Below are 27,719 nucleotides of genomic sequence, written 5' to 3' on the forward strand. Positions count from 1 at the left end.
GGCCAATCACTGAGGGTTTTATTCGCAGGCAGGCGCATGCGCTCTCAGCGCCACGGTTCACGCGTCCTGCGCGTTGCGAGGCCGGTGGAGGTCAAGCAGAATTCGTAGCGCGTCAGGTAAGTACGGAGTAGAAACGAAGAGGGCTCCGTGTACGTTCCGTGTGAAGTAAGCCGGCTGGTCCGAGTCGGTTCCGTAGTTTTAGATGAGGCTTGTCGGTAAAGGAAGGCTCTTCACGACCCTCTGATAGGTGAGAGGTTATGCTCATGTCTGTGGATTGTAATAGTTCTACTCCTGATCTTGCAGGGCTCGTCTCTTCAGCATCATGGCTAAGTTGTTCGAGTCCCTTGGGAAGTTGGGACTGGCCCTGGCTGTTGGTGGAGGGGTGGTGAACTCCGCCCTTTTTAATGGTAACTGCTCAGCTCTGTGTAATATGTGGTCAGGATGCGGGTTTAATGGCTTTTTTGTGTTGCAGTGGACGCTGGGCACAGGGCTGTGATCTTTGACCGATTCCGCGGGGTGCAGGAGGAAGTAATGGGAGAGGGAACCCACTTCCTCATCCCCTGGGTCCAGAAGCCCATCATCTTTGACTGCAGGTCTCGCCCTCGCAACGTACCGGTCATCACCGGGAGTAAAGGTACAGAGCTGCCTGGTGTAGCGCTTCACTCCTCCCATGATGCCAGTGTGTGGGTGTGTATAAGAGCTGGATGTTTCGCCCTCGCAGATTTGCAGAATGTCAACATCACCCTGAGAATCCTGTTCCGCCCAGTGGCTACGCAGCTTCCACGGATCTTTACCAGCATCGGGGAGGACTACGATGAAAGGGTTCTGCCCTCAATCACCACTGAAGTGCTGAAGTCTGTAGTGGTGAGCTCAAGTGTTAGAGGTCCCATGACACGAAAAATTTTATATCAGTCTTGTTGGTCCCCTAATTCTGTATCTGAAGTCTCTTTCCAAAATTCAGCCTTGTTTCAGAATTGCAGCCACCTTGATCCGGTCCCACAGTGACATTTGCCAGGACGAGCAGTTTCGTTGTCTGTAGCTTTAAATGCTAATGAGGAGGAGAGCAGCCTATAGAAGTTGAGGGGGGATTCACGAAAATGATTCACATAATTTAACACCATTCACCAATACAATGTTTGGTGCAGACAGGAAGTCATGTTGCTGTTTTTCCAGGAAAAAATAATTAACCGATTCTTCAGTGTGCCGAACTAAAAAATAAATATTTGCTCATTTTACATCTAATCAAAGATAAACTGCAATGCTTTGCATGTTTGGAAGATATGGAGGTCTGTGGAGATAATGTTTTAGGGGAGGGGTGGGAAATTCTCTGGGCGAAATAAGCATGAGGAACAGGAGGTAACCTTTCAAGATTCATTGTCAGTACAACAGTATACAAACTCTCATAGTGTGATCTCATATATATATATGTATGTATGTGTGTATGTATATATATATGTATATGTGTGTGTGTGTATATATATTTATATATATATATGTGTGTATGTATATATATATATATATGTGTGTGTGTGTGTGTGTATGTATGTATGAGACAACATAAGAAGACAAATTCCAGATCCGACTGACTCTCTCTTTACACATATGGCCCTTTCTAGCCACTGCAGGACCGTAGACTCGTATTATGTTAAATAATCTCACAAGGAGGACATTTTCATAATAGGGGACACAAACCGAAGTCTTCTGAAGTTTTCAATACATCAATATTGTTAAGTGAAGAGTATTCCATTTTATTATATAGTCAGTTGCTATGATTAATAAATGTAACTAATATCGGTGTAATTCAATCTTCAAATGAAAATGTTATTTGTCACATACAATTAAACACGGTATTATATGCGTATTTTCTTCGTCTAGCACTTCCGAGCATGTTCGTTTCTGACAAGTTAGGCCTTATCAGGGCTCTTAGTTTTATAAACTCAAAATCTATATAAATTGAACAAGAATTGCTAGTGTCTTCCTCTTGTAAGTTGCTTTGGATAAAAACATCTGCAAAGTAGAGTATATGCAGTGAAATGATTTAGCGACTGCTATTGACCTCAATAATGCAAATATTGCATGTATACCGTGAACCAATATGCAAATATTGCAAACCTAACCAAATATTACACTTATGATTTTAACATAAAATATGTGTAACAGGTAGGGTGAAATTAAAGTAAAAATGTGTTTCTGGGCAGTGATTGAAAGAAGTGTAAACATATAGTTTAAATAAACCAGTACTAATGCTCTTCTGTGCCCTCGTTGAGTTAACCATGCTGTGTGTGTCCATGTGTCCGTTCAGGCCCGGTTTGACGCAGGTGAACTGATCACGCAGAGAGAACTGGTGTCCAGGCAAGTCAGTGAGGATTTGACTGAGCGGGCATCCACGTTTGGTCTCATCCTTGATGATGTTTCGCTGGTATGGATTCCTTTGTCTTCACTTGTTCTTTTATTGTTTTATAGTGTATTGTAGTATAGCTGTAGTGTATTGGCATCAAGCAACATTGTTTGATGTGTTTATGGCTGTGTACCTTAACTGAGTTCCATTTCTGTCCTCAGACACACTTGACCTTTGGTAAGGAGTTCACTGAGGCTGTGGAGATGAAGCAGGTGGCCCAGCAGGAGGCAGAGAGAGCAAGGTTTATTGTAGAAAAGGTGAGTGTGAAACTGAAGGTGCTTTAAAGACTGATTTCAAATGCAGTCCCATCCTGATAACACGAACTACAGATCCCATAATGCAGTGCATACTTTGCTGATAAACTGAGCTCCCAATGCAAAGCGCTTTGGTGACTTTGAAGGACAAAAAAGAATTTCAAGCGTTTGGCAAGGCAACTGAAGCACTGCATTGTGGGATCTATAGTTTGTGTGTTTTCAGTTTGTGTGTTTTCAGCTTCATGTTGCTGGGCCTAAATTATAGATCTTTAGTCAAAGTAATTAGTAAAATTATTGTCAAAGAGGACATACAGAGAATTGAAATTGTGTTACTCTCAGACCCATGGTGCATACAAGTAACATTAAATACAAGGGTATAAAAATAAGCATAATATATAAAATTTAAAAACACAATATACAAATAAGGGCACATGGTGGAGAGTGCAAACCATGTAAACAATGTGAACAATGTAGTGCAACAGAGCTTGTAAAGTGTGTGTGTGTGTGTGTGTGTGTGTGTGTGTGTGTGTGTGTGTGTGTGTGTGGGTAGAATTCAAAAAGTTTGTGGGGCGGGAGAGAGGGGAGTGGGGGCAGAGCCGGCAGAGAGTTAAGCTTCCTGACAGCCTGATGGGTAAAGCTGTCCTTCAGTCTGCTGGTCCTGGCCTGGAGACGCCGCAGTCTGCTCCCTGATTGCAGCAGGCTGAAGAAGGTTTGCATTGGGTGGGTGGGATCAGCTGCTATGCCGAGGGCTTTCTTGGTGAGGCGTGTACTGTAGATGTCTTGGAGGGGAGAGGGACACCGATGATTCTTTCAGCTGCTTTATAAAGTGATCTAGCAGGATGTGGCCCGCGGGCCGTGAGTTTGTCACCCCTGACACAAAAACAGAGGACCGATCTGATCTCTCCATCTTGCACAACTTTTCTCACCACACACCACATTGTTTGGTTTTCACTATGTACTGTCTTACAAGCATATAGCTGAAATGACAAAGTTCACTTGAACCTTTCCTTCAAGGCCATTTGAGGGCTTCTGGTTCTTCACATTTTTTAAGGCAGACAGAATCATGTATCATTGCATGATGTAGCAAAGCAAGAAAAAAAGATAAATGAATGCTAACACTCAGAATGTATAATTTTCAACTGGTGCAGTATATAATTAATCAAGTATTTGGCTTGGGGAGAACAAGGTTCTGAAGCTCAATAGCAGAACTAGTGTCAGGTTTGTGTTTGCAGTCAATGTATATCTGGTCAACAAACTGCTTCAAATGAGTGCTTTATCCTATTAAAGGCACAGACACAATCTAGGGTTTATAGCGTTCATGTACTTTTTTTTTTTTTTTTTTTTTTTTTTTTTTTGAAGATTTTTTCATATTAAGTTCCACTGATGTCCTCTGCTGATGGTTTATTGACAGATTTTCTGTCTTCTGTTTCCTCCAGGCAGAGCAGCAGAAGCAGGCAGCGATCATCTCAGCGGCAGGAGACTCCCAGGCTGCACTGCTGATTGCCAACTCCCTGGCAGAGGCAGGTGACGGGCTGGTGGAGCTCAGGAAGCTGGAGGCAGCAGAGGACATTGCCTTTCAGCTCAGTCGCTCTCGCAATGTCACCTATCTGCCCTCTGGCCAGAGCACCCTTCTCCAGTTGCCACAGTGACACACACACACTTACACTGACATTTCATGTGGCTTCTGACCAGTTCTATAAATTCTAAGTTAGTATTTTGCTTTTACCTTCATACTTTCTAGATAAGGCTTTAGTACAAGGTGTGTGTGTCCGTCCTGTCAACATGTGCGTGCACACACCACTGCTGTTGGAAGGGCAGTTACTCTGCCTTACTAATACTAAGGCCCAGTCTGAATGTGTTGTTCAAGCTGAAGTTTGTTCTGTTTGGAACCAGAATTTCTGTATTAAATACGTGATTCTTCAAAATTCAATAAACAAAACCAACAGTGAAATATCCCGATCACATGGAACAATGAACCCTGTTGTGCATAAATGAACATTCTTGCTGAAAGATAAATGCAGAAAACACCATTAGATTAGAAGTGTGAAATTCAAAAATTGGCTTTTCATGAGCTTTTGTGCTGATCCACAAAACAAAAGAGTTTTAAGAGCAGGTTGCTGTTTATGCACGTCGTTTCCACCAGGTTCTGTTTTATGGTGACCGCTTTTGTATTTTTGAAGGAAGCCCCCATTCCATATTGATGTTAACGAAACTAAATAAAATCTTATTTCTATTGAGAGAATTATCTATGTTCCTTGTGTTTTTTGCATTGATCCTTTCAGTCATATTAGAGCCTGTGGATTTGTGCTCATTTAGCCAAAACTGGCACTTGAAAGTCCAGTAATAAGGGTGTGAATTTTTATATAATATATAAATATATTGAAAATAGTTTCATATCACTACTAAATTTCAAGTTTAGTGCTGAGTTCATTTTCACAAGGTGTGCCAATTTTTAGCCAAGCATTCCATAACAGCCAAACCCAGATATACTATAATGCTCATCACACCTTGGCTGGGGCCAAAGTTGTACTCGACATGTACACAGGCATCTACCACAACCACCGAGTCTAATCTGTCTGAGTTAAACTAGATTCTGGTTCTGGACATTGAGCTGCTGCTGAGACAACCCAGCATGAGATGTACCAGAGGGTTACCAGCCAGGACTGGCTGAACCTACTCTGCACTGTGTAGTAACATGTACAGATCCCTTTCCAATGCACAATGTTTTACAATTTTAATACCATTTACCCTGGAAAGTGAAGTGATTGTCATTGTGATACACAGATGCACAGCACACAGTGAAATGTGTCCTCTGCTTTTAACCATCACCCTTGGTGAGCAGTGGGCAGCCATGACAGGCGCCCGGGGAGCAGTGTGTGGGGACGGTGCTTTGCTCAGTGGCACCTTGGTGGATCGGGGTTCGAACCGGCCACCATTGCAAACAACTGGAAGATGATCACTTTCTGTTTTGCATTGAATGCAGAAAGGGTCCATGTGTGGTGGACTGTAGGGCCTGTCAAAGTCCATTTAGATATATTGTATATGATTTAGAGCCGAATAAGTAATAAATGTTGTAGTGGAGGAAACTGTACATCCAACCTACATTTTAAAGAAGTGGTGCAGTGGCCTACTAAGTAACACACTCGCCTATGAACCAGAAGGTCTGAAAGTTACAGCTTTCAACCCTGAGTTGTTCAAGAGGGACTGTCCTGTAACAAGTCAGTCTGGAGAAAAGCAGAAAATTTTGTTTTTTTTTGTAAAGATTTTAACAATGGTGGAATTCGCTCAAAATCACCAAAAACGTTGTAAATCGATTTGAAAATAGATTAGTAAAGCACTTTGCTCTGTTGAAAAATAAATAGTTATTTAAATAAGCGCATTTGGCAACATATAATAAGCGCAAGCGCGCGCTAACGTTGCCAGATCTGGACAAATAGAATTCTTCCAAAATAAATTCGGAAGAACCCCGAAGCGTATCCAGTGGCGGAGGCATGGCTCTGGACCTGGGACCTCAGACTAACCTGACTAGAATTTATAAGCAGTCACAACATCAGCCAAACCAAGACATTCGGCACAACGAGCGGTCTGATGAACGTCGCGTAAAAAACACTCGACTTGGCAACAGCGGCGCGCAGCGACAGGCAGCCACGTAGGGAACGATGAAGGCCTTTCGGCGGCGGCCAGATGAATAGCGTCAGCCTCGGACCTTAATTCTGATGAGTACGAGGGCGCTGGGCTCGGTCAGACCCGCGCCCGGCCCGGGGTTCGGCTGGTGTTCCTGCGTACTGCGCCGCGACGCGCGACATGGCGGGCAGGGCGCCCGCGTACTGGGTGAGTAGGTCCGCCGAGCAGAAGTTCGTTTCGGGCAGGGAAACGGCACGATCGCCGCCGGAGTTGCAGCGACGGCGGGCGGCTCTGCAGGCAGGACGCCGCCGTAATGGAGAGGCTTTTGTGCAGGGTGGGAGTTGTGCGTGTGCGTGCGGAGAAATCACTGCAGCTTTTCCCCTGCAGGCCGGCCAGGTTTCGGGGGATTAAGAAGTGAAAGTGGGGGGAACCGCGGGGCGGGCCGCCAGGTGCCCGCACGCCTGCCCGGGAAGCAGCTTTTGTCGTCGTTGGCTCCGTTTCCAGCGCGGCGGCGTCTCGCCGCAGCCCCCCGGTAGCGGCTAGCGGCTAACTAGCCGGCGGCTAGCTGGGGTGGTTAACCCTCTCCGTGCGCCGTGTCGGGGAAGAAAGTTCGCCCGCCGCGCGGCCTTCTGCCCCCCCCGATAAAAAGCGGGCTCTTCCCGCCCCCCTGGTCCTTCTCCACAATTCCCAGCTGAGGAGAGTTTAACGTGGATAAAACGTGTCTCCTCATAATAACACCGTCATCATCACCATTTAGATATATTTACATCTTACATTTACAGCATTTATTAGGCGCCCTTATCCAGATTTACAATCAGTAGTGACAGGGACAGTCCCCCCCTGGAGACACTCAGGGTTAAGTGTCATGCTCAGGGACACAATGGTAGTAAGTGGGGTTTGAACCTGGGTCTTCTGGTGTTACCCACTAGGCTACTACCACCCATCATCATCATAACTACTAACTAACTCGGGCTGCTGCGTTGTACATTTACATTTAGAGCATTTACCAGACGCCCTTATCCAGAGCGACTTACAATCAGTATTTACAGGGACAGTCCCCCCCCTGGAGCAACATAGGGTTAAGTGTCTTGCTCAGGGACACAATGGTAGTAAGTGGGATTTGGTTCATAGGCGAGTGTCTTACCCACTAGGCTACTACCACCCATCATCATCATAACTACTAACTAACTCGGGCTGCTGCGTTGTGTAGCGACCAGCGGCGTCTCACAGCTCGGAACGTCCCGGTGCTGCAGGCAGGCCGGCCTGCGTCTATCGTCCCTCCTTCCTCCTCCTGATGGAGAGGAAGAACGGTGCCTGTAGTCTCTGTACCTCCTTCTGCGGTTTTAACAGGGATTCATCGCTTTAATATGTAATATTATTGTTTTTTTTTGCAGTTGAAGGAGTTTTTATGTCTTTGAGTTTTTCTACTTTAAGAATTTAAACCGATCTGGCGGTGAGCGGTCACGTTTGTCGTGCTTTTTGCTCCTTTTCGAGACAGGTAGCCCGGCGTGTTTGGTCCTGACCGCAGGCGTGGGAAATCTCTGTCCCAGTTCGAGCAGAACTACGCGCCGTGTTATTGTGATGTGAAAACGGCGAGATGGCGTGCGTGTGGTTTTCTGCGTTCGTGCTCCGGGGAGGAAGTGTGTATCGTAGCGAGATTTAGGTCGCGGCACCTTAACCAGACAGCAGTTTCGTTTCACGTCCTCTGTGTCTCTCCTGCAGCTGGGGCTCGGCGGCTGGACGCTGGAACAGGACGGGCGCGCGAAGAGGGCGTGTCCTGCGGGCGGAGCGGCTGCTGAGTGACGAGCGCGTTGGAAGACACGAGCAGTCCACACGAACTTCACAGTTGTCGTTTTGGGCCGGAGGTCATGCACCTCGCTGTGGGGTCGTGCTAAAACCGGCTGGGGGTTCCGCCCCCTCCTTTCTCCTCTGTCTGTAGGAGGAGGGGCGGGGGATAAGTCACGTGGACATTTCAGGGACCAGAGTTTAAAAGCAAGTTCTGTCTTCTGTCGGTGGTCTCTCTGCCCTGATGAAGTCCTGCCAGGCAGTAAAAGAGGGCGTGGCTATCGAGGCGTCTGACGTAATGTCCCAAGACCAAGTCGCCAGGACACACCCCTCCCAGACCTTTTACCACGCCCCTTCAGCAGACGCCGACGTCTCGGGAAAGCCGTACAAGCGGGAGACGGGGGGGAAGCCCTACTCGGTGCTTGTGGACAACAAAATGGCTACCAAGCCTCAGCTGAACCCTGGAGCCCCCCAGCCACAGCAGTTCTACAGGGAAGGGGACAAGGCCATGGGACAGGGCTGCCACAGCCAAAATGGGGACTCGTCAGAGGAGGATGAAGAGGAGGATGAAGTAGGAGAGGAGGAGGAGGAGGAGGAGGAAGAGGAGGAGGCGGCATTTAAACGACAGCAGATCATTGTAGAGGTCAACTTGAACAATCAGACGCTCAATGTGTCCAAGGGGGACAAGAGCAGCATCCCCTCCAACCCTACTGATGGAGGGAAGGCCGGCAGTGATGAGGAGGAGGAAGAGGAGGAGGAGGAAGAAGAAGAAGAGGAGGAGGACGATGAAGAGGAAAGTTTGGAAGAAGAAAATGAAAGTGTGCAGGTGAGGAAACGGACGAGAAGAGGCGTGGTCCTGGCAGTCCAGCAGCGCCGGAAAAGTCGCCGCGTGACCTCAACGGCCGGAAACGTCACCCTGATGACGGGCATGACCACCAGGGGGCGGAGAAAAAACACCGAGGCGGAGCCCAGAAAGCGGCGCCCCGCCCGCGAGGGCAAGAGCTCCGCGCCGCAGTCCACCGCCACGGCCGGTAACCGGGGTGACGCCGGCCCGGAAGCGGGCGAAGGGCGGGAGACGCTGGCGTGCGAGAAGTGCCCTCGGGTGTTCAACACGCGCTGGTACCTGGAGAAGCACATGAACGTCACCCACCGCCGCATGCAGATCTGTGACAAGTGCGGCAAGAAGTTCGTGCTGGAGAGCGAGCTGTCGCTGCACCAGCAGACGGACTGCGAGAAGAACATCCAGGTGAGGGGGAGACCGTCACGAAAGAAAAACCGCACAATCACATCACTGACCAACTACAGGCTTATGCTGGGGCAGCGGTGGCATGGCGGGTAAGGACGGACCCGTAATCAGAAGGTTGCGGGTTCCAATCCCGAACCGCCGAGGTGCCACTGAGGTCCCCTCGATCAGAGCACCGTCCCCACGCGCTGCTGCCCGGGCTGCTCACTGCTCACCGAGGGTGATGGGTAGTAGTGCAGCAGAACCAGGGGGTGGAAAAGGGTCCCGGGCTGAAGCTGCTGAGATCTTGTGCTGCCACCAGGGGGAGACAGAGTGCCACCTTCACCGGTGGTACACGCATTTATTCTGCTGTGCTTAGGACTAGTGTCATTTATTACCACACTGGCGATGGTAATTCTATCTTTTACTAATATTGCCGTGCACGTGTGATTGTAGTGACAGTGTAAGCTGGTGTCACAGTAAGTATAGCTGATGACCGGAATGATTGATGACTGAGGGGTGGGCGATCTGATGATCCTTTTATGAAAAATTATTATTTACATTTACGGCATTTACCAGACACCCTTATCCAGAGCCACTTACAATCAGTAGTTTACATTTACATTTACATTTACAGCATTTATCAGACGCCCTTATCCAGAGCGACTTACAATCAGTATTACAGGGACAGTCTCCCTGGAGCAATTTAGGGTTAAGTGTCTTGCTCAGGGACACAATGGTAGTAAGTGGGATTCGAACCCGGGTCTTCTGGTTCATAGGCGAGTGTGTTACCCACTAGGCTACTAGGCCACTAGGCCACTAGGCTACTACCACCCAGTAGTTACAGGGACAGTCCCCCCCTGGAGACACTCAGGGTTAAGTGTCCTGCTCAGGGACACAATGGTAGTAAGTGGGTTTTGAAGCTGGGACTTCTGGTTCATAGGAGAGTGTGTTACCTGCTAGGCTGCCACCACTAGGCTTGTACTCGAGGATATCCAGACCTGAGAGTTTATTGAAATATTAAATATTGTATTTAGCAGTGAATGCCATTAAAACAGTGGACCTCACATTAGAACAGTGTCTCTGTGGCCATTGTTCCATTTGTGTGACTTTTCGAAAAGGAAAAAACTGAATTTCTATGCTTGTAACAGGCAGAGAGTAAACCATTTGATTTTGCTGTCTCTGTGCTCTGTGTTCCTTTTATTTGTATTTTATTTGTCCAGTGTGACTGGACAGCCCCTTGGGAACCCTGTAAATTCCCATCGTTACCATTTTCTCATATTGTCATCTCCCGTTACATTTCTTTTGATGCTGCCAGTTCTGTCGCGTACGGCAGAAACACGCCAGTCAGGTTAAACCCACGACTGGTTGCTGCAGACGTGCCCACAGCACTGACCAGAAGCAACATGTACCTGGGAGTTGAACAGAAATGGCAGATGGTGGTGGCCTAGCGGGTTCGAATCCTGATCCGTCAAGGTGCCACTGAGGTCCCCTTGATGAAGGTTCCGTCCCCACACACTGCTCCCCGGGCGCCTTTCATGGCCGCCCACTGCTCACCAAGGCTTTGTGGGTTAAAAGCAGAGGACTCAAAGCCGAGTGATTTGTCAAAACGACAGTCACTTCACGTTCTGCAAATTTCCAGTTTCTGCCACGTGTGATTGAGTGAATTTGGCCTGAATTTTATCACTGATTGTATCATCGACCCGCCATCTTCATTTGATAATTTGATAAGTAGATTGTGATTGATCATGGTCTACAACCATGGGATTGTTTGGATTTGACTCCTCTGTCTCTTGTCTGCCACAGTGCGTCTCCTGTAATAAGTCCTTTAAGAAGCTGTGGTCTCTGCATGAGCATATAAAAATTGTCCACGGTTATGCCGAAAAGAAGTTTGCCTGTGAGATCTGTGAGAAGAAATTCTACACCATGGCTCATGTCCGCAAACACATGGTTGGTATGTACACAAGCCGTCTGTCCCTACTATGTCCAACTAGTTTTTGATTAGTTTTATGAATAGAAAGGGATTTTCATCTTACTATTATTTTAAGTTAGGACTGACAACACTTAATATGGATGGAAATTGAAGAAAGGGGTGTTGACATTTTTGATGACAATTCCATGAGCAGCTGGACACCTTGATGCCACAGCTTAATGTCATGTGAGTAAAATTCCCATTTCCTGTTTCCACAGCTCACACGAAGGACATGCCGTTCACGTGTGAGACCTGTGGGAAGTCCTTCAAACGCAGCATGTCTCTGAAGGTTCATTCGCTGCAGCACTCTGGAGAGAAACCTTTCCGCTGTGAGGTAAAGGGTCTTCCACACACAGGCTGACACATTTCAAAGTCATTTTAGCACGTGGATGGACTGATGGTCACGTGACCATGTCAGCTTAATGACATGTGACCAGAAGGAGACTGGAAGGGAGAGGAGAACATGTGTGGGGTGTGACCTGTAGTATGGAGAACATCTGCAGGCGCAGTAAACCAGTTTAAATAGGATGCAGGTATTAAAGAATTCTGAAAATCCTGCTCTGTCACTCCATGCCTGGGCTGAAGGAAACACCTCCGATGGCACCTCTATACACACTGCTCCCCGGGCGCCTTTCATGGCCGCCCACTGCTCACTAAGGGCGGGGGTTCAATGCAGAGGACTCATTTCATTGTGCTGCAGTGTTTCCCAATGACAATCACTTTCACTTCAATTTATTAGTTGTACATCAGCACGGTGTTTTTATTGCAAAAGTGTTTTTCTTTTTTTTTTTTATTATTTACGTGGTCCATATTCTCAACAAGCTGTTTCACCCAAAATATGGAAGTCAGAAAGAACCGCCTAATCTGGAAACACTTATCGTAAGGTACGTTGTTATGAAGGTGGGTGTGGTCTGGGCGTGCGTTTTAAATAGAGCGGTAATTACAGAAAGCAGCAGGACTGGGTCGTCATTACAGACTACATGTCTGACTCCGGCCCGCTCTGTCATTGGCTTTCAGCCCCACCTTCTCGCTCTACTGGTTTCTCTCCCTTACCATCTCCTCAGAGGTTTCCTGGAAAGTTCCTTTAAGGCCGCCTTTATTTCCTAAATCTTTGCATTCACACGCTGTGTCTTATTTTTCTTATTATTGCTTTATTTACGGATGTCCTGTTGTCCTGGGAGGTATTTCTGCATTAATAATGTATTATGATGGCGGCCCCCGTGATAACTGTATGTATGTATGTGTGTGCTTGCCTGTGTTGCAGAACTGTGACGAGCGTTTCCAGTACAAGTACCAGCTCCGTTCTCACATGAGCATTCATATCGGCCACAAGCAGTTCATGTGCCAGTGGTGCGGGAAGGACTTCAACATGAAGCAGTACTTCGACGAGCACATGAAGACTCACACAGGTCACATGCCATGCAGTCCTTTTCCCCTCTGTCCTCCACTCCCTTCGTCCGCCGCCAAACTGCCAGATTTAGAATTCTGTGGCAAGAGACACACCCAACACACACTGCCCAGTTGGTCACCACTGACTTGAGTTGAATTTAAACATTTCGAAGACATCATTTTCAGTGTGCTTGTGTGTGTTTCTCTGTCTTGCTTGCATGCTGATTTTGAACCAGGTTCACCACCAGACTGCCTCTAAATCACCAATCCACTCCAGACTTGAACTGTTGCAGTCTGTTCACCGCCTTTTGTACATGTGGTCTTGGTCGAGCCATTTGATATCTTTCATGATGTTGAAATACACTTTTTCTGATTATTATAACATACTGATTGTAAGGGCTGAACGATTTCTGAATATTCACCATATTATGTGTATTATAAACTGGATCATAACCCCACATCAAAATATGAACTGCGCTGTAACTAGTGCTTGCGTTTAAGTGGGTGTGGCTTTAACGTCTGGGACACGTCTGATTGGTGAGCATGACCGCATCGCACAGGGACATCAGCACAATGTGATTGGACAGTGGGTGTGTCCATCAGCTGTCCAAGCGCTCGCTTTGCTCTGAGAAACATTGTTTTCTATGGGCAACGGTTCCGGTTTTGCGGCGCGGATTTGTAACGGAGGACGGGTACAGAAAATGGGGAATACGTCTTTGTAGGAAAGCGTTGCAGAGTGTCTGTTCGTATTTAGACCCAGTGTCTAGATAGCGAGACAGGCAATTCATTAATAAATACGTTGGACGTGACCCGTATCTCATGAGGACGAGTGAGTTTGGTGAACTTTGACCGCTGCGCTGTGTGACGCATTTTCGTGCGACCAACAGAATCAGATCGTGGAAGCGGGCAGTGTTTGGTCCTCCCCTTCGAAACAAACACACACACACACACACACACACACAAAGCGTGAATGGAGGAAGCCGATTATCAGCGTCTGAGTCTCCAGAGATCCACACCTCCACGTTACCATCTTACCAGGAGTTTAGAGAACCGCACACGCCCCTCGGATGGACACCGCGCCGCCTGCCCAGGCTCTGCCCATTGGGCAGCATTCGCCCGGTTCCGTTCTCCGCTGCCTCTCTTCTGCCGGCGTCACCAGCGCCCCAGCCTCTCGCTCAACGTGACGCGGACATTAACCGCTGGAGCAGAGTCCGGGGTTGCAAAGTAACTAGTAAAATCGTGTTTAGTCCAATCGCGATTTCGGTTCGATTTCAATGCTGATCGTAATGGATCATGTGACCTAGCACAATGACATGAATGTAAATATGAATGTTTTTAAAATGTAAGAATATAGCAACAAAAAGTGCAAGTCATTAAACATTGTCATGGTGTAGACGTTTTATTAACAGCTCTAATGAAAGTGTGATTATTTCCTGTAAAATCCTCTCGAACTCATTCCGCCTCTCGTTCCCTGCTGTAGGAGAGAAGCCGTTCATTTGCGAGATCTGTGGGAAGAGTTTCACCAGTCGGCCCAACATGAAGCGCCACCGGCGGACGCACACGGGGGAGAAGCCGTACCCCTGCGAGGTGTGCGGTCAGCGCTTCCGCTTCTCCAACATGCTCAAAGCCCACAAGGAGAAGTGCTTCCGCGTGACCAGTCCCGTGAGCCTCCAGCCGGCCGGACTCGCCGCGCCTCTGCACATCGCCGGGCCCGCCGTTCCCACGGTGGGCCACACCCCCAGCCCCGTTCCTCCAGCGATGGCCCCGCCCACTAGTTCTGCCTCTCTGGATATGATTGGCTCCGGCGCAGGTCCCCTGACACAGAGGGGCGGGTTTGGCCACACATTCTCTCACTTGCACCTTCAGGCTCCTCCCACTCAACACCACCCACAATCTCACACTTCGATCCACACGGGCCACAACCCCCACGCTGGCCACGCCCAGCATCATATGCCAATCAGCCCCGCCCTGCTTCCCCCGCCTCCAGCCCTTTTCAAAAGCGAGCCAATCAACCACTGTGGCCAGGAGGACGGTTTCCTGCGACACCTGGCCCAGCCTGCCAAGAGCACCGGGGCGGGGCAGCAGCAGCACCACTGAGCCCCGACTCCCATACGCACGCACGCACACGCACGTACACTTACATCCCAGATGGACTGCCTCGGACCGTCACTCGGGCAGAGAAGATGAAAACGACGCAGTAATACCCAGGCGCTGTGTGTGCGCGCGCATGTGACACGTAGCTTTACTAAAGCTTCAGGCCAGTTTTGGTCAAACTGGACTTTTTGGAGACTGTTAAACATTTCATGCACTTAACTACACACACACACACATCCCACACTCATGGTCTGTTGTTACGTCACATCACACATTAAACCGGTTGCATTAAACTAGCGAAACATTACCTCTCTGTCGGATAAACTTATCTCCCCAGCTGCTGCTGCCACCGAAAAGGTCGTACGGGTCGCTCGTCTGAACGTTGACCAGCAGAAGGTTGAAGTTCAAGCCTTGTTATTCCTCATCGAAGCCCTCTCCTGCACGTACAGCGAGGAGGGCGACGGTATCAGAAACCGAGGACATCCTGCACACACTGGGCACTTCAGCACACACACACACACACACAGATCCTCGGAATGTGGCCCTGATCAGACCCCGGATCAAACTGACGTTATTGTTCGTGCTTTTTTTTTTTTTTTTTTTCTTGTGTTTACCCCACCAGTTAAAATGGAGGAGGGCTTATTAGAAAATTAAATGTATAGATTTATATTCTAATACTCATTGATTATTTGTATGGACTTAACTGTACTTGTGTTTTCAGAAAGAAAATCTTATTTTTCATGTAAGCATTAAACTGTGAGTGAGTGGGTTGTGGGTTGTGTGTGTGTGTGTGTGTGTGAGCCAGAGAGAGAGAAAGAGAGAGTGTGAAGTTTCTATGCTAGTTTGATTAAAAGAGATTTGCTACCATGCTGGCAGAGTAGAGTTTACTCTAACTAGAATGTACCTTGGTGTGTGTGTGATTGTATATCAATCAGTGAGGGTGTGTGTGTAGACACTGCAGCAGTAAAGATTCCCTTTATGGTGCTACTGAACGCTCTCTCTCTCCCCCTCTCTCTCTCTGTCTCAGCCTGTGTGACAGTAGGTGGCCGGAGGTGCGTCCCTCGTGTTGTGTTTGTGTCAGGGCCACCGTGCGAGGCCGCGGGAGCGGTGCTTGTGGTCAGCGTTGCTGTAGATATCGGCCACATTCCCAGTTGCCCAGCGCGCCGTTTTCCCGTCACGGAATGTACTGTGTAGCGAGTGAGTTGCCTCGTGAGCGTTCTGAATCTGTTTGGTTGTTTATTCCTCTGCACTTTACTGCTGTGTAAGGGGGGGCAAGTTAGAGCAGGAGACTGACAAAGCATTGTGGGTAAAAACATGTAAATGTCATGTAAATGGTTGCTTATATGTGAGCGAGAGTGAGTGCGTCTAAGAGGGATGGTGACAGAAGAGGTGTAGAATCACTCTATTTTTCCGTATAACGGTCCCCCAGCTTCCCGTTATCGTAAATTCTCCAGTAATGGCCCAGGTTTTTAATAGTGTACATGGAGCAATGATATCGTTTATTTCAAAGATGGATGCTTGTTTTCTTTCTCTCCTCCCCCAACAGATTTTTCGTGCTAAACATGCGGCCCGCCTATGGGGGGCTGCTATTGGAGACCCTCTCATTATTAGAAGCCTTTACCATAATCGGCATGGTTATGTGTGTGAGTGAAAGCTTTCTGATTCTCCTCCTCTTTTTGTTGGTATATAGAATGCACTTTCTACTAAAACCACGCTAGTTTAATATGACCTCCAACAATGATGTATATTCTTTAAAGATGTTTTTTGTATTAATATAATTTCCCCTGCATTTTAACCACTGAACTGTAGCAGTAAGTAAGTACAGACCTGTCCTACTATTCCACATTCTCCATTGTTTTTGTTTTGATTGTTTATAAGAGATTGTCAAAGATGATGTGTTTATGATGTAACAATGGCCTTTTTTGATAATGTACATTTAACACTCGGCTAAGTTTCAGCAGTAAAATCAGTAGCCATAATAATAGTACTGTTTTAAGTCTTGTTACTGTGTTCTGGTCTTTTTTTTTTTTTTTGTGTGCACTTTCATCGTTCATTACATATCCTGTGAAAATTTAGATGCTAAGTCTAAGGTTTAGGTTTGGTTAACTACAGCAGTTAAAAACTCATTATTAGTAATTATGAAAGATGTCGCTCGAGCACTGGTAAGCTTTCTAATTTCTTGTTAAATTCAGGAAATTATATTGAATCACATGTGTTTTTGTATCCCTTCTAAAAGTACATTTAAATATTTTATTCCATCACTAATTCTTATTTTGAATATTCACCAGAGCTGGAGGTGACATTATGCTCATAAATCTTAAATTAAGTGGATTATTTCATTATTTATATGCATAACCAAACATTTTTAAATGTCCAGGCCAAGTTTAGAAATTAAGGAAATAAAAAGCAGAATAAAAACTTTATAAATAGCTTATTTATATAACTTTTTAGAAATTAATTTCTAACCAAAAAAAATTTTTTTAATTACATTTCATGCCCTTTTTATACTTGTTTCTTTTGTTTCTTTCAGAATTACGCATTATGAGTGTCTTGCAGTATAAATTACATTTTATATTTATTACTACTGAATTGTATTATCTACGGAAAGTGGACAAAATTTCAACACCATTCAAAGTGAATGGAGAACGCCTACACTGACTCCTTCAGTGCTTACGTGCAAACTATATGCCATATATAACACCGCTTCACTAGACTGTTGTCTCATGTGGATCTGGCAGCAACCACAACCCCACCAGTGACAGGTCAGGGGTAAATGGTGGTCGTTGCTATGGGATTCTGGTGCCATCGTTCCATTTGGTTTTTTGTTTTCTTTTTACCCCCTATAAATGCTAGTGTGTGTTCAGATTGCTGTTTATCTTGAAAAAACCTCTAGGCTAAAATCGGCATAACTCTCCATCTGTTAATAGAAGAGAGGATGGAGGAAGGGAAAGGTGAAGGGAGGTATGGGAAAGCACATGGCTTCAAATCCTGTTCGGAAATGTGTCATTCTGAACTAGATTTAAAATTTAAATTAAAAGCATACAAAATCTGAGTTATATATTTCAACACTGGTTTACTAGTCTTGCGTTATATTAGTTTTCTATGTTCTGTAGAAGTTTGTATGGTTTTGTTAATGGTAAGAGTGCTGGCTTAATGGTACCAACTCAACATCCCGTTTGCTTACAGAAATTTAGCAGTAAAGTCCATTTTAACAGCGGAGGATCTAGAGATTTTTTTTCTTAGGGTGGCATAAAGTTCCAGCGGGGGGTGGAGCTTATGTAAACCCACCTCCATGTCAGTCCAGCCCACTTTTAATTAGAGGGTATAGTTTTTTTTTTTTAGCACACTTTTCATAAGGAAACTTTATCAGGGCTCTTAGTTTTGTGAACTCAAAATTCTATAGAAATCGAACGAGAATTGCTGGTGTCTTCCTCTTGTAAGTCGCTTTGGATAAAAGCGTCTGCTAAGTAAAGTAAAGGAAAGGAAAGGAAACAACATCTTTTCTTTCTTTATAATCCGCATTCAGACTGATACTGAGGTACATGGGCTCTTGGGCCACTGTTTAGACAAAGTTTTTTAACTAATTTACCATCTTAACTTGTTTAACGTCTGGAAAGTGTTGCATTAATAAACTGTAACATGCCATTTGTAAAAACAGATATCCACAATTTCAAACACAAGTGTCTGGTAAAGTGTGTAAGTGCCAAAACTACATTGCACTGTACTTAAATAAGAAATTTTTACAATGCCCATAACTTTCATACATGTTCTACATGTTTCTACAACTCAGTGTAATGTACATGTTGAATAAAATATTAACCAGCCTACAAATAGGACAGCCAACATGCACGGTTCTCCTTTAAAAATGCCTCGCGCTCTGCGCTCTTCTGAAGGGGTGGGGCCTAGAGAGACTTTAAAAGGTCAACAGAGGGAGGAAGAGAGGCAGAAAGGCGGCTGTTCGGACTGGGTGCCAGAGAAATCCGGTAAGAAAGACACTTTCCTGTACTATTCAATGAAATGAATGTGTACTAAGAGACAGGGTGTGGCCCATAATATTATTTTTACATAATGCTTTGTGTCATGATTCAGTACTACAATGAATGGTGTAATGGCTTAAGATGTTACATGTGTGTATATGAGTTGCTATGTTGATGCATGCAAAGTGTGAGAACCAGCATTAATCTGTGACATCTACAAAATTCTACAACTTTAGTTTTTTTGTGGAGGGGATAAATATCATTTTGGAATGGACCTTGATTTGTAACTCCATTTACTTTAAACAATTTTTATGTTTGTCCTATTTCTGTCACTGTAACAAATGGGAAATATCATTATAGAAATGCTGTGGGTTCGGCAGGCAAGCTGTAAGAACGTAGCTCTTTTCGGGACAGTGGTTGGCCTTGTGTGTGTGTGTAAGGAAGCGGACCCATAATTGGAAAGTTGTGGGTTCAAATTCAGAACCACCAAGGTGCCACAGATCAAGGTTCTGTCTCTACCCACTGCTCCTCAGGCACATTTCATGGCTGCCCAGTGCTCCCTTAATCATTGTTGATCCGCTCCAGTTACAGAATTCATGTATAAAGTCCATAACTGTAAGCTATTTTGTGCATTCTTTTCCCGCAGAATGCTTACTGGACCTGGTGTGGTTGCAGTTGGAAGAGATTAGTGATAAGTAGAGCAACAATCCATGTCTCAGCCAATCATGCGAGATTCCGTGTTCAACTGCTGCTTTGTCCCACCCCATGGCCCAGCAGGAGAGGACGAGGTGCCACCTTACCATCAGCTTCGGACAAACATGCCTGAAGCTCCACCCCCTGGTGACCGCCGATTTCTAATCTTCTTTGACTTTGATGAGACGCTGGTGGATGAGACCAGCGATGACATGGTTGTGCAGGCCGCTCCTGGTGGCTCTCTTCCTGGCTGGCTGAAGGACACATATCGCGCTGGTCAGTACAATCAGTACATGCAGCGCGTGCTGGCGTACCTCTCAGAGCATGGCATCACCCAGGCAACCATTCGGTCCATCATTGAGCAAATCCCAGCATGCCCTGGCATACCTGCCCTCCTCTCTTACCTACAGTCTAGGCCACCACGTGATTTTGAGATTGTCTGTGTGTCTGATGCCAACACATTCTTTATCGAGTCCTGGCTGCAGCATGCTGGCTTCCGCCCCCTCTTCCTGCGAATCTTCACCAACCCCGCCCACTTTGACCCTGACGGCCAGCTGCAGCTTCTTCCGTACCACTCCCATGGGTGCCCTCGATGCCCGAGCAACATGTGCAAGGCAGAAATCGTCCGCGACTACGTGGCACATCGGACAAGACAGCGGGGAGGCAGGCCGTTCGAGCGCGTTCTCTACGTTGGCGATGGAGCGAATGACTTCTGCCCGTCCCTGACCCTGTCACCACAGGACACGGCGTTTCCCAGACGAGATTTCCCCATGCACAAGCTGATTCAAGAGATGTCCGAGGCACAACCAGGCCGCTTCCAAGCAAATGTGGTTCCCTGGTCCAGTGGGGAGGACGTGATCAGTGCCCTCAGGAAGATAGTGGGAGAGAGAGGGTAGACACGTCCCACCGCACTGCCCTGTCTCTCTGTGTGGACTGAGTTAGTGGGATGGGAGAACTGGTCAGAAATCCTTTAAATGAAGTTTATTCATCCTAAATGGTATTAAATGGAATTTCTTATTAGAGCTGAACACTCAAAAGGCTGGGGTCAAACCTTGGTGTTGTATTTTAATCCGAAGTGTAATGTTATCATATTGTTACATGAATATTTGTGATTTGTAACGCTGCTGCATGGGAGGATATATAAATGTTTTTATATAATATGTGCAGTTTGGTTCTTTGTTCGGTTACTTGCCCTTGAGGAATAAATTCGGTCTGTGTAAAAAGTTTAAACCGTATCAGAAAATGTAAAATGTCCAAAATGTGTTGCTTACTCTCTGAAATCGGATTTATAAATCAAAATAAAAACGACTTTGGTTCTTTCCTGAATCTACATGAAGGTAAATTGAAGGATGTTGGTGTTTAGTAGTTAGTAGGAATATGAAGAATATTGAACGCGCAGGAAAACGTTGCGCACGGCTCGCCGGTGATTGGCTCCGCCCGCACACGTGACCTCGCGGCTGGTTTCCGCGGATGGAGCTCCTGCGCTCGGTCCTCCGTGGCCGCCATGGCCCAGGCTGCGGGGACGGACGTCGGCGAGACGGACGCCCAGCTCCGGGTGGAGCACGACAGGAAGCGACGCCAGTTCTCCATCAGGCTGAACGGTAAAGCGTGCGTGTTAACCCGTCATTAACCCCCCCCCCAAACACGCCGCTGCGCTCCGGCTGCTGCCGGTCCACACCACCGCCCCCCCCCCCGGACCCCGAAACTAGGCTCCCGACCGACATTTCCTGGGTTTTACACCCACTTCCTTGTTTACCCGTCGCAGGCGTGGTGACGTCAATGTCCCCTCTTTAAATGTTGCTTATAAAGACTGAACACCTCTGCATGTGATTTATATTTAACTAATCACTTTAACATTGTGTTCACCCTTTTAACAACCGTTTACTTGTTACAAAATGTCACAAAAAGTCGCATAACTTTATTTATAATGCACCTTTAAACAACTAGTTGGCAAAGGTGCTGTAGAAGAGACTGTATACATGAAACTGAGTTATACTCTTTTTAGACATCAGTGAAGGGCAGTGGTGGCCAAGTGGTTAAGGAAATGTCGCCGGTTCGAATCCCGATCTGCCAAGATGCCACTGAGCAAAGCACCGCCCCTACACGCTGCTCCCCGGGCGCCTGTCATGGCTGCCCACTGCTCACCAAGGGTGATGGTTAAAAGCAGAGGACACATTTCGTGGTGTCACCATGTGCTGTGCTGCAGTGTATCACAATCGCTTCACTTTCATAACATAAAACAATAAAAGGAACAAAACTTCTAAAAGACATGATGCCTCACTCAATACAAAATACAAAGTCTGAGCAGGGAAGTCTTTGGCCTAGTCCTACGGATGTTCAAGAGCAGCTGATTGGACGACCGAAGTTGTGCTGAGGCACTGACTGTTTAAGAGCTTAATGAAATGAAAGGACTTGATGGAAAATGGACTTTATGTTGTGTGCTGATAATGTTTGTTTTCATATTGCAGGTTCACATGATCGGGCGGTTCTGCTGTATGAGTATGTCGGGAAGAAGACTGTGGACCTGCAGCACACAGAGGTTCCTGATGCATTCAGAGGACGTGGCATTGCCAAACATCTCGCTAAGGTGAATGGCCCCTACTAAACAGTGTAGAATGCAATTAGGGATGTTTAAGTCTTGCATATAAATAAAAACGGTGAGATACACCCTTGGTAGTGTACCTTCGAGACGCTTTATAAATGCCGGACTGTGTCTGTTCGTTTCAAAGTCAAAATGGATCCAGCATTCCCTGAATGCTGCTTCTCAGCTACCTTGCAGTTGGCACAATGGCATCAGGCAGGTAATGTTCTTCTGTCATTCAAACAGAGAAGTGTGATACTGGCAGCACTTAACAGCCTCATACACCACCCCATCCAGGCTTGCGTCCATCTGCTCTGCCATGGAAACCCATTTGATAATGCCAGAAGAAGCCTGGAACTCTGCAGTTGTTGAGTGAACAGAGCTTTGGAGACTTACATCTCTGTCGTTCTTAAAAGTCAGCGTCTTTATGGGGTCTGACACTTCCTGTTTCCAAAATGCTTACACTGTAAGATGAAAGCACACATTCAGCAGCAGGGCAGAAAATTCATTATCTGATGACCGAACTCTTCCGAGTGTCCCTGTCTATCGTGAATGTTTGTGAGCGCAGATTGCATTGTGCTTGGGTTCTTGCACCTGTGGTGTGAAAGGAACCCCGAATACCCCTCCATATCACAGGGATGGAAAACATGCTAATCAGGTGTGTGTTCGGAAGGGAGAAACGTTTGACTTTCTTAACAGCTTTCGTGCTACCAGTATGAATCCAGGATGTCGCTCTTGATAAGAGGATCTGCCAAATGCTATAAATGTCAATATATTGGTGTTTGATTTGGTTGCGTTAGAAATATAGAAAAGTTGTGCAAATTGGTATTATTTTTATATCAAATGCTGCTAGTTGGAAACTTTATGATTGGACTAAGCATGTATTTCATATTTCAGGCAGCAATGGATTTTGTGGTGGAGGAAGACTTAAAGGCACACTTGACTTGCTGGTACATCCAGAAATATGTAAAAGAAAACCCCCACCCACAATACCTGGAGCACATCATCCACTGAAAGAGCAAGTAGAGGAAAGGCGGATGGAGAAGGACTTGTTTCCATACCCTGTTTTTTCACCTGAGAAACATCTAGGAGAGCAGGAAGAATGAAGATTCTGTGCTAGGCTGTGGATCTTCTGACCCACCTCATCTTATAAATCACTCAGGATTTAACAAGGAGGACACAGAGGAGTATATCAGCGGCGGCGCAGTGGTGAAGTCACATGGCTTCATTAGACGTGTGGTTTATGGCATGTGCTTTTATTTGGCAGAAGAAGGTTTCTAGTTTCCTTCTTCTCCACTGGAGATGTAGTCCTGGTTGTTGGGTTTCACACCAGTCAAGTTTAGCAATTACAGTCTGGTGCAGGGACAGCTAGTCTGTATCGTGTATTGATATCTGCAGTGTTCAGTAGGGCCTACAAGGAGCCGGTAGCTGCAACTACTGAGACAATCGAACATTCAGGATACACAAAACCACAAAGATTTAGAAACTTTTATACCACGAACATGATTAGTACCATAAATATGTGTGGTTCAGGGTTAGAAGGAAGGAAACATGCCAAAGCGGGAACAATATATGTGTGGAATATCAGTTTGTAAATGAAGGTGCTTGTATTTGTGAGTGTGAAAGGGAGGGCAAATCCGTTCCATTCTCGCTGCATTGGTGGTTCAGCAGTCTCTTTTCAGTAAAGCCATTCTATAAACAATGTAATTTATATCTAATAGTGTACATTTCTATTGCCGTTTTCTGAACTTTTTAAAAAATAAATCTTTATCTAAAACCCAAACTTTTAGTGTCTTGCTGAAATGCAAGAGTTCCTGTATTCTGTGTAAGTTAAAACTTTAATATATTTAGTATATTTAGTATATAAAGATTAGGGTTGCTGATTAAGCGTAAAGCTTGCAAATTTAAAGGCTCAGATGGAGAATGCCCGGGAGATCATCCATTCATTTATAAATTAAACATCCTGCTAATGGTCATGCAATGCAAATAACTTTGTAATAGTGAGGTTGCAATGACATACTACTTTAGATATTCATGCTTTATTTTAAGGGTTTTATTTTCCCACACAGAACATAGTATGCATAGATTACATTTTCCAGATTCCAGATTGACTAGCCTATTCATGTAATTATTCTGCTAATAGGCATACAGAAGTATTCATATTTTTAATAGCAGGGATTTGATGATTATTGTATTTTCAAATAAAGCCTCATGCAATCACTTTAATAATCACTATCCTCAGTACACTATATTATTTGAACCCCATACAATTTATGCCACACAATCATATAATTCATAAAAGTTCATTTTCAAAATAAGTACTGGCTGATGAAACAAACACACACCAAACATCATAACTCAAATAGTTCTTTATTTAGAAATCAGTTTCACTAGAAGGACTAAGTGCTCAGTTCTGCACATCACTTTGCCTTGGGTGGGGAGTGGAGATGTCCTCTTACATTTACATTTGGCAGACGCCCTTATCCAGAGTGACTTACAACGTGCTTTCATGTTTCAAATTGCAAAATCATTTTCTATAAGCAAATGCTTATATATGCAAATGCTCTATAAGCAAATGCTCTATTTCTGGCAGTTACTTTGTGTACACAGGGTACAGCCAGCCTTCTCCCAGAGGCTTACCAAGGTAAGTGGGTTATGAGGGACTAGAAGGTTACTAAGATAAACTGGAGCAAAAGCATGCAAAGCTTTATAGGTGATAAGTAGAAACTTGAAGTCAATGCAAAGAAGACAAAACAGGTGTAATTTGATCATACCTTTTAGTGTGCGCAAGAACCCTGGCTATCAGCATCAAAAGTCATACCCAAATTTTTTACAAATCTACTAAGACCACTTAAATAAACCAGCACACACCAATCTATATTCCATCAATCCATGTCTCGGACATTCTTATCTGTGTTGAGCATGAGGAAATTGCAGGCTCTGATGTCCCTCAGACAATTTACTAGTTTGGGAGATGGTGAACTTTATCCAGTTTTACGGAGATGTACACTAAGGTGTCGACTGCGTAAACATTTCAATTTACCCCATTTCTCTCGATTAACTGATCGACTGGCAGCCTGTACAATGAAAATATTGGGCCAAGGATACAGGTTGGTGGCTTAGTTGAGGGGACCAAGGTAACAAGTTGAGGGAGTGTAATTGGGGCAAAGAAATCAAGCTTTGGTACAGACTGATCCATGAGGTCCTCAGGAAGATCCGTATAACTTCCACATGATCATCCACATGACATTACCTAAGATATCTCGTCTGGTTGATCTTATTGTCAAAGCAATCCATAAGATTGATGCTGCTTATTGCAGTTGTTGGCTCTATGGAATTATCATTAGCTATTGTTAGTCAATGGGGTCAAATAAAAATCAAGGATTGTTCTTGAGGAAGGCCATTTCTGTTCCAATCTGCATGAGTCCTGTTTGAGTTGATGGGTGTGGTTGTTGTACCATGGAGCCTTCTTTTGAACATTAATGCATTTCTTTTTTAGTGCCGTGACCTAATCTAGGGTGTGTCAAAGTAAGGCATCCATGTTGTCTGTTACTTGTTGTAGGTCTTCTGCTTCTGGGAAATCAGGTGGCCACAGGGATGGCGGAAGATCTTGTGGGTCTTGAAGTGCAGGATCCTAAGTGATCCTTATCACAAGTAGTATCATGACTCTAACTCAAATTTCTTAATAATGCCTTGAACTCACCTATGTGGCCTATGACCTCACCTTGAATTTGGCTCTGTGCGTTTCACTGGCTAAGTGCAAAAATTTGGCCTGGCCCGAAACCAGTATTGCTGGCTTCAATGGCGTGTGCGAGTGAGACTAAATATATGAAGCAAACTGAATTGAAGTCAATGAGGAAAAGGAGATTCCAAAAAAATAGAAAAAGGTCTAAACCAAGTTAATCTATGCTGGGTATTTCAGTTAACCCATATGTGAATGAGACAAAAGGGAATGTTGGACCATTAACGCGTTAACTAAATGCATTAAGGGGTCTGCATGAGTGTCCATGCAAAATTATGGGTATTTCAGTCGAGTGAGAAAGAAATTAAATGGAATGTTGCAGCCAAAATGAATGGGAGTGAATGGCAAAAAACTGATGTGGATGTGAGAAAAATGAGTGCAGGTTCAAAACGGCCCCATTTACTTATTCTAAAGTTTAAAGTGAAAAGTATGAAGTGAAGTGATACACAGCAGCACAGCACACGGTGCACACGGTGCACACAGTGAAATTTGTCCTCTGTATTTAACCTATCACCCTGAGTGAGCAGTGGGCAGCCATGACAGGCGCCCGGGGAGCAGTGTGTGGCCACTGCCACCAAACACCCTCTATTCAGGCTGTTTGCATGGTGTTAAACATGTGTGAGCAGGACAAATGAAAAAAAACTGGGCCATATTAAATGGGAGTCAATAAAGATGGACTGATACTGTAAAAACAGGAAAAATTAGTGCGGGTCCGAAATGAAAGCTTTTATTCCTTGGTTCACTCAGAGGAAAGACTGCAAATGTTGGCCCTTTTGGGAATGGGAAAAAATGAATGAAAATCAATAGAGGGATCCTAGTTTTTGTGCATTTTGGTTGAAGCGTCTGCAACCAAAATGCAAAAGTGTCTTTTTTTTTAAATGATAACCATGCTAAATTTGTGCTCAGCACACCTCCCACTTTTAGGGCTTAGTCATAAATGAACTGCTTTCCTGCTGTCATTTTAACATTTGCATTACCATGAATTTAAATTGTGTTTACTTGTATTATATTGTGTTAAATTGTATTATAGTCGCAGTCAAGAGATCAAGACATTGCCAAGACCAGAGGATATCAAGACCAAGACACTGCAAAGACTTGAGGTTACCGAGACCAAGACCAAGACCGAAAACAGACTAGGGCTAGATTTGACCTCACATTACTTAGATCAACTGTAGAGAAAAAGTGTCATTACTTGTTTAATCAAATTCAAGTTATCTTTTTAATTATATTGTCCACATGTCTCCAATTTAAAATCTTCCAGATTGGTCAGACTTCATCAAGGGAAAGACATTGGATGTAGCAGAAAGTCTCTTATACCAGGGACAGAGGTCTCTGGTAAGCTATGAACGTGTAATGATCCCTTGCTGTGAATTGAAGACAATGGACATTTGGCTCTCAAATGTTCACTTATACTCTTAAACACATTTTCTTCTAGTGAATTTATCAAATTAATATTAGCAAGACAGTGCTTGTTCACTGATCTACAGTTAGTACACTATAAAGGGTAGAGAGTACGGCGACCCTAAAGTAGTGGAAGTGGAAATGCATTTACATATATAAAAACTTAAGATATATAAAAACTCTTGCACATAGACACGGGATTACAATCAGCCGGACTCATTTTCTCTCCATATTGAAAGATAAGAGGCTCAACAAGAAAACCTAAGCCCACAGAACATGGTACACGGATAACCTGTGACAGAGGATAATTTTCTTCAATTTCATGGTAATTAAGGGGCTCTGTAGTATCGATCTACCTGCTTGCAAAAAACAAACTATCTCCCCCTGAACAAAAGACTGCATGCAGATTTAGGGAGTTTTTCCTCATAGTTTGATGACAAGAAACACAGATCTTGTAGTTACTTCCTGCAGTACAATGTAATCTGGGGTTGCTGCAGTTGGTCAGGTCGAGGTTCAGCAACATTATGTCCCCAAAAAATGAAGACAGCTGACTATATACTGAGTGACCAGGTTATTCCAACAGGAAA

At 45.1% G+C, this 27,719-nt stretch overlaps 4 protein-coding genes across 4 annotated transcripts; all 4 read left to right on the forward strand.

The window, feature by feature from the left end:
- Positions 1-4,891, forward strand: phb (prohibitin). The gene is made up of 7 exons (XM_028987385.1): positions 1-116; positions 304-407; positions 473-634; positions 722-864; positions 2,303-2,419; positions 2,560-2,655; positions 4,089-4,891. Exons 2-7 carry the CDS (start codon positions 323-325, stop codon positions 4,299-4,301), a joined length of 816 nt encoding a protein of 271 aa, XP_028843218.1. The 5' UTR covers positions 1-116; positions 304-322; the 3' UTR covers positions 4,302-4,891.
- A 1,356-nt stretch (positions 4,892-6,247) lies between these two features.
- On the forward strand, positions 6,248-16,734 carry znf652 (zinc finger protein 652). The gene is made up of 6 exons (XM_028987362.1): positions 6,248-6,483; positions 7,999-9,307; positions 11,090-11,237; positions 11,474-11,589; positions 12,520-12,664; positions 14,125-16,734. Exons 2-6 carry the CDS (start codon positions 8,306-8,308, stop codon positions 14,739-14,741), a joined length of 2,028 nt encoding a protein of 675 aa, XP_028843195.1. The 5' UTR covers positions 6,248-6,483; positions 7,999-8,305; the 3' UTR covers positions 14,742-16,734.
- A 1,920-nt stretch (positions 16,735-18,654) lies between these two features.
- Positions 18,655-20,734, forward strand: phospho1 (phosphoethanolamine/phosphocholine phosphatase 1). The gene is made up of 2 exons (XM_028987384.1): positions 18,655-18,721; positions 19,362-20,734. Exon 2 carries the CDS (start codon positions 19,426-19,428, stop codon positions 20,302-20,304), a length of 879 nt encoding a protein of 292 aa, XP_028843217.1. The 5' UTR covers positions 18,655-18,721; positions 19,362-19,425; the 3' UTR covers positions 20,305-20,734.
- Positions 20,735-20,859: 125 nt separating this feature from the next.
- Positions 20,860-23,772, forward strand: natd1 (protein NATD1). Its single transcript, XM_028987398.1, has 3 exons — positions 20,860-21,009; positions 21,877-21,995; positions 22,887-23,772. The coding sequence occupies exons 1-3, from the start codon at positions 20,913-20,915 to the stop codon at positions 23,001-23,003; spliced, it is 333 nt and encodes a 110-aa protein (XP_028843231.1). The 5' UTR covers positions 20,860-20,912; the 3' UTR covers positions 23,004-23,772.
- Positions 23,773-27,719: the final 3,947 nt, after the last annotated feature.

The sequence above is a fragment of the Denticeps clupeoides genome, chromosome 7 (genome assembly GCF_900700375.1).
Source record: "Denticeps clupeoides chromosome 7, fDenClu1.1, whole genome shotgun sequence".
Classification (NCBI taxonomy): Eukaryota; Metazoa; Chordata; class Actinopteri; order Clupeiformes; family Denticipitidae; genus Denticeps; species Denticeps clupeoides.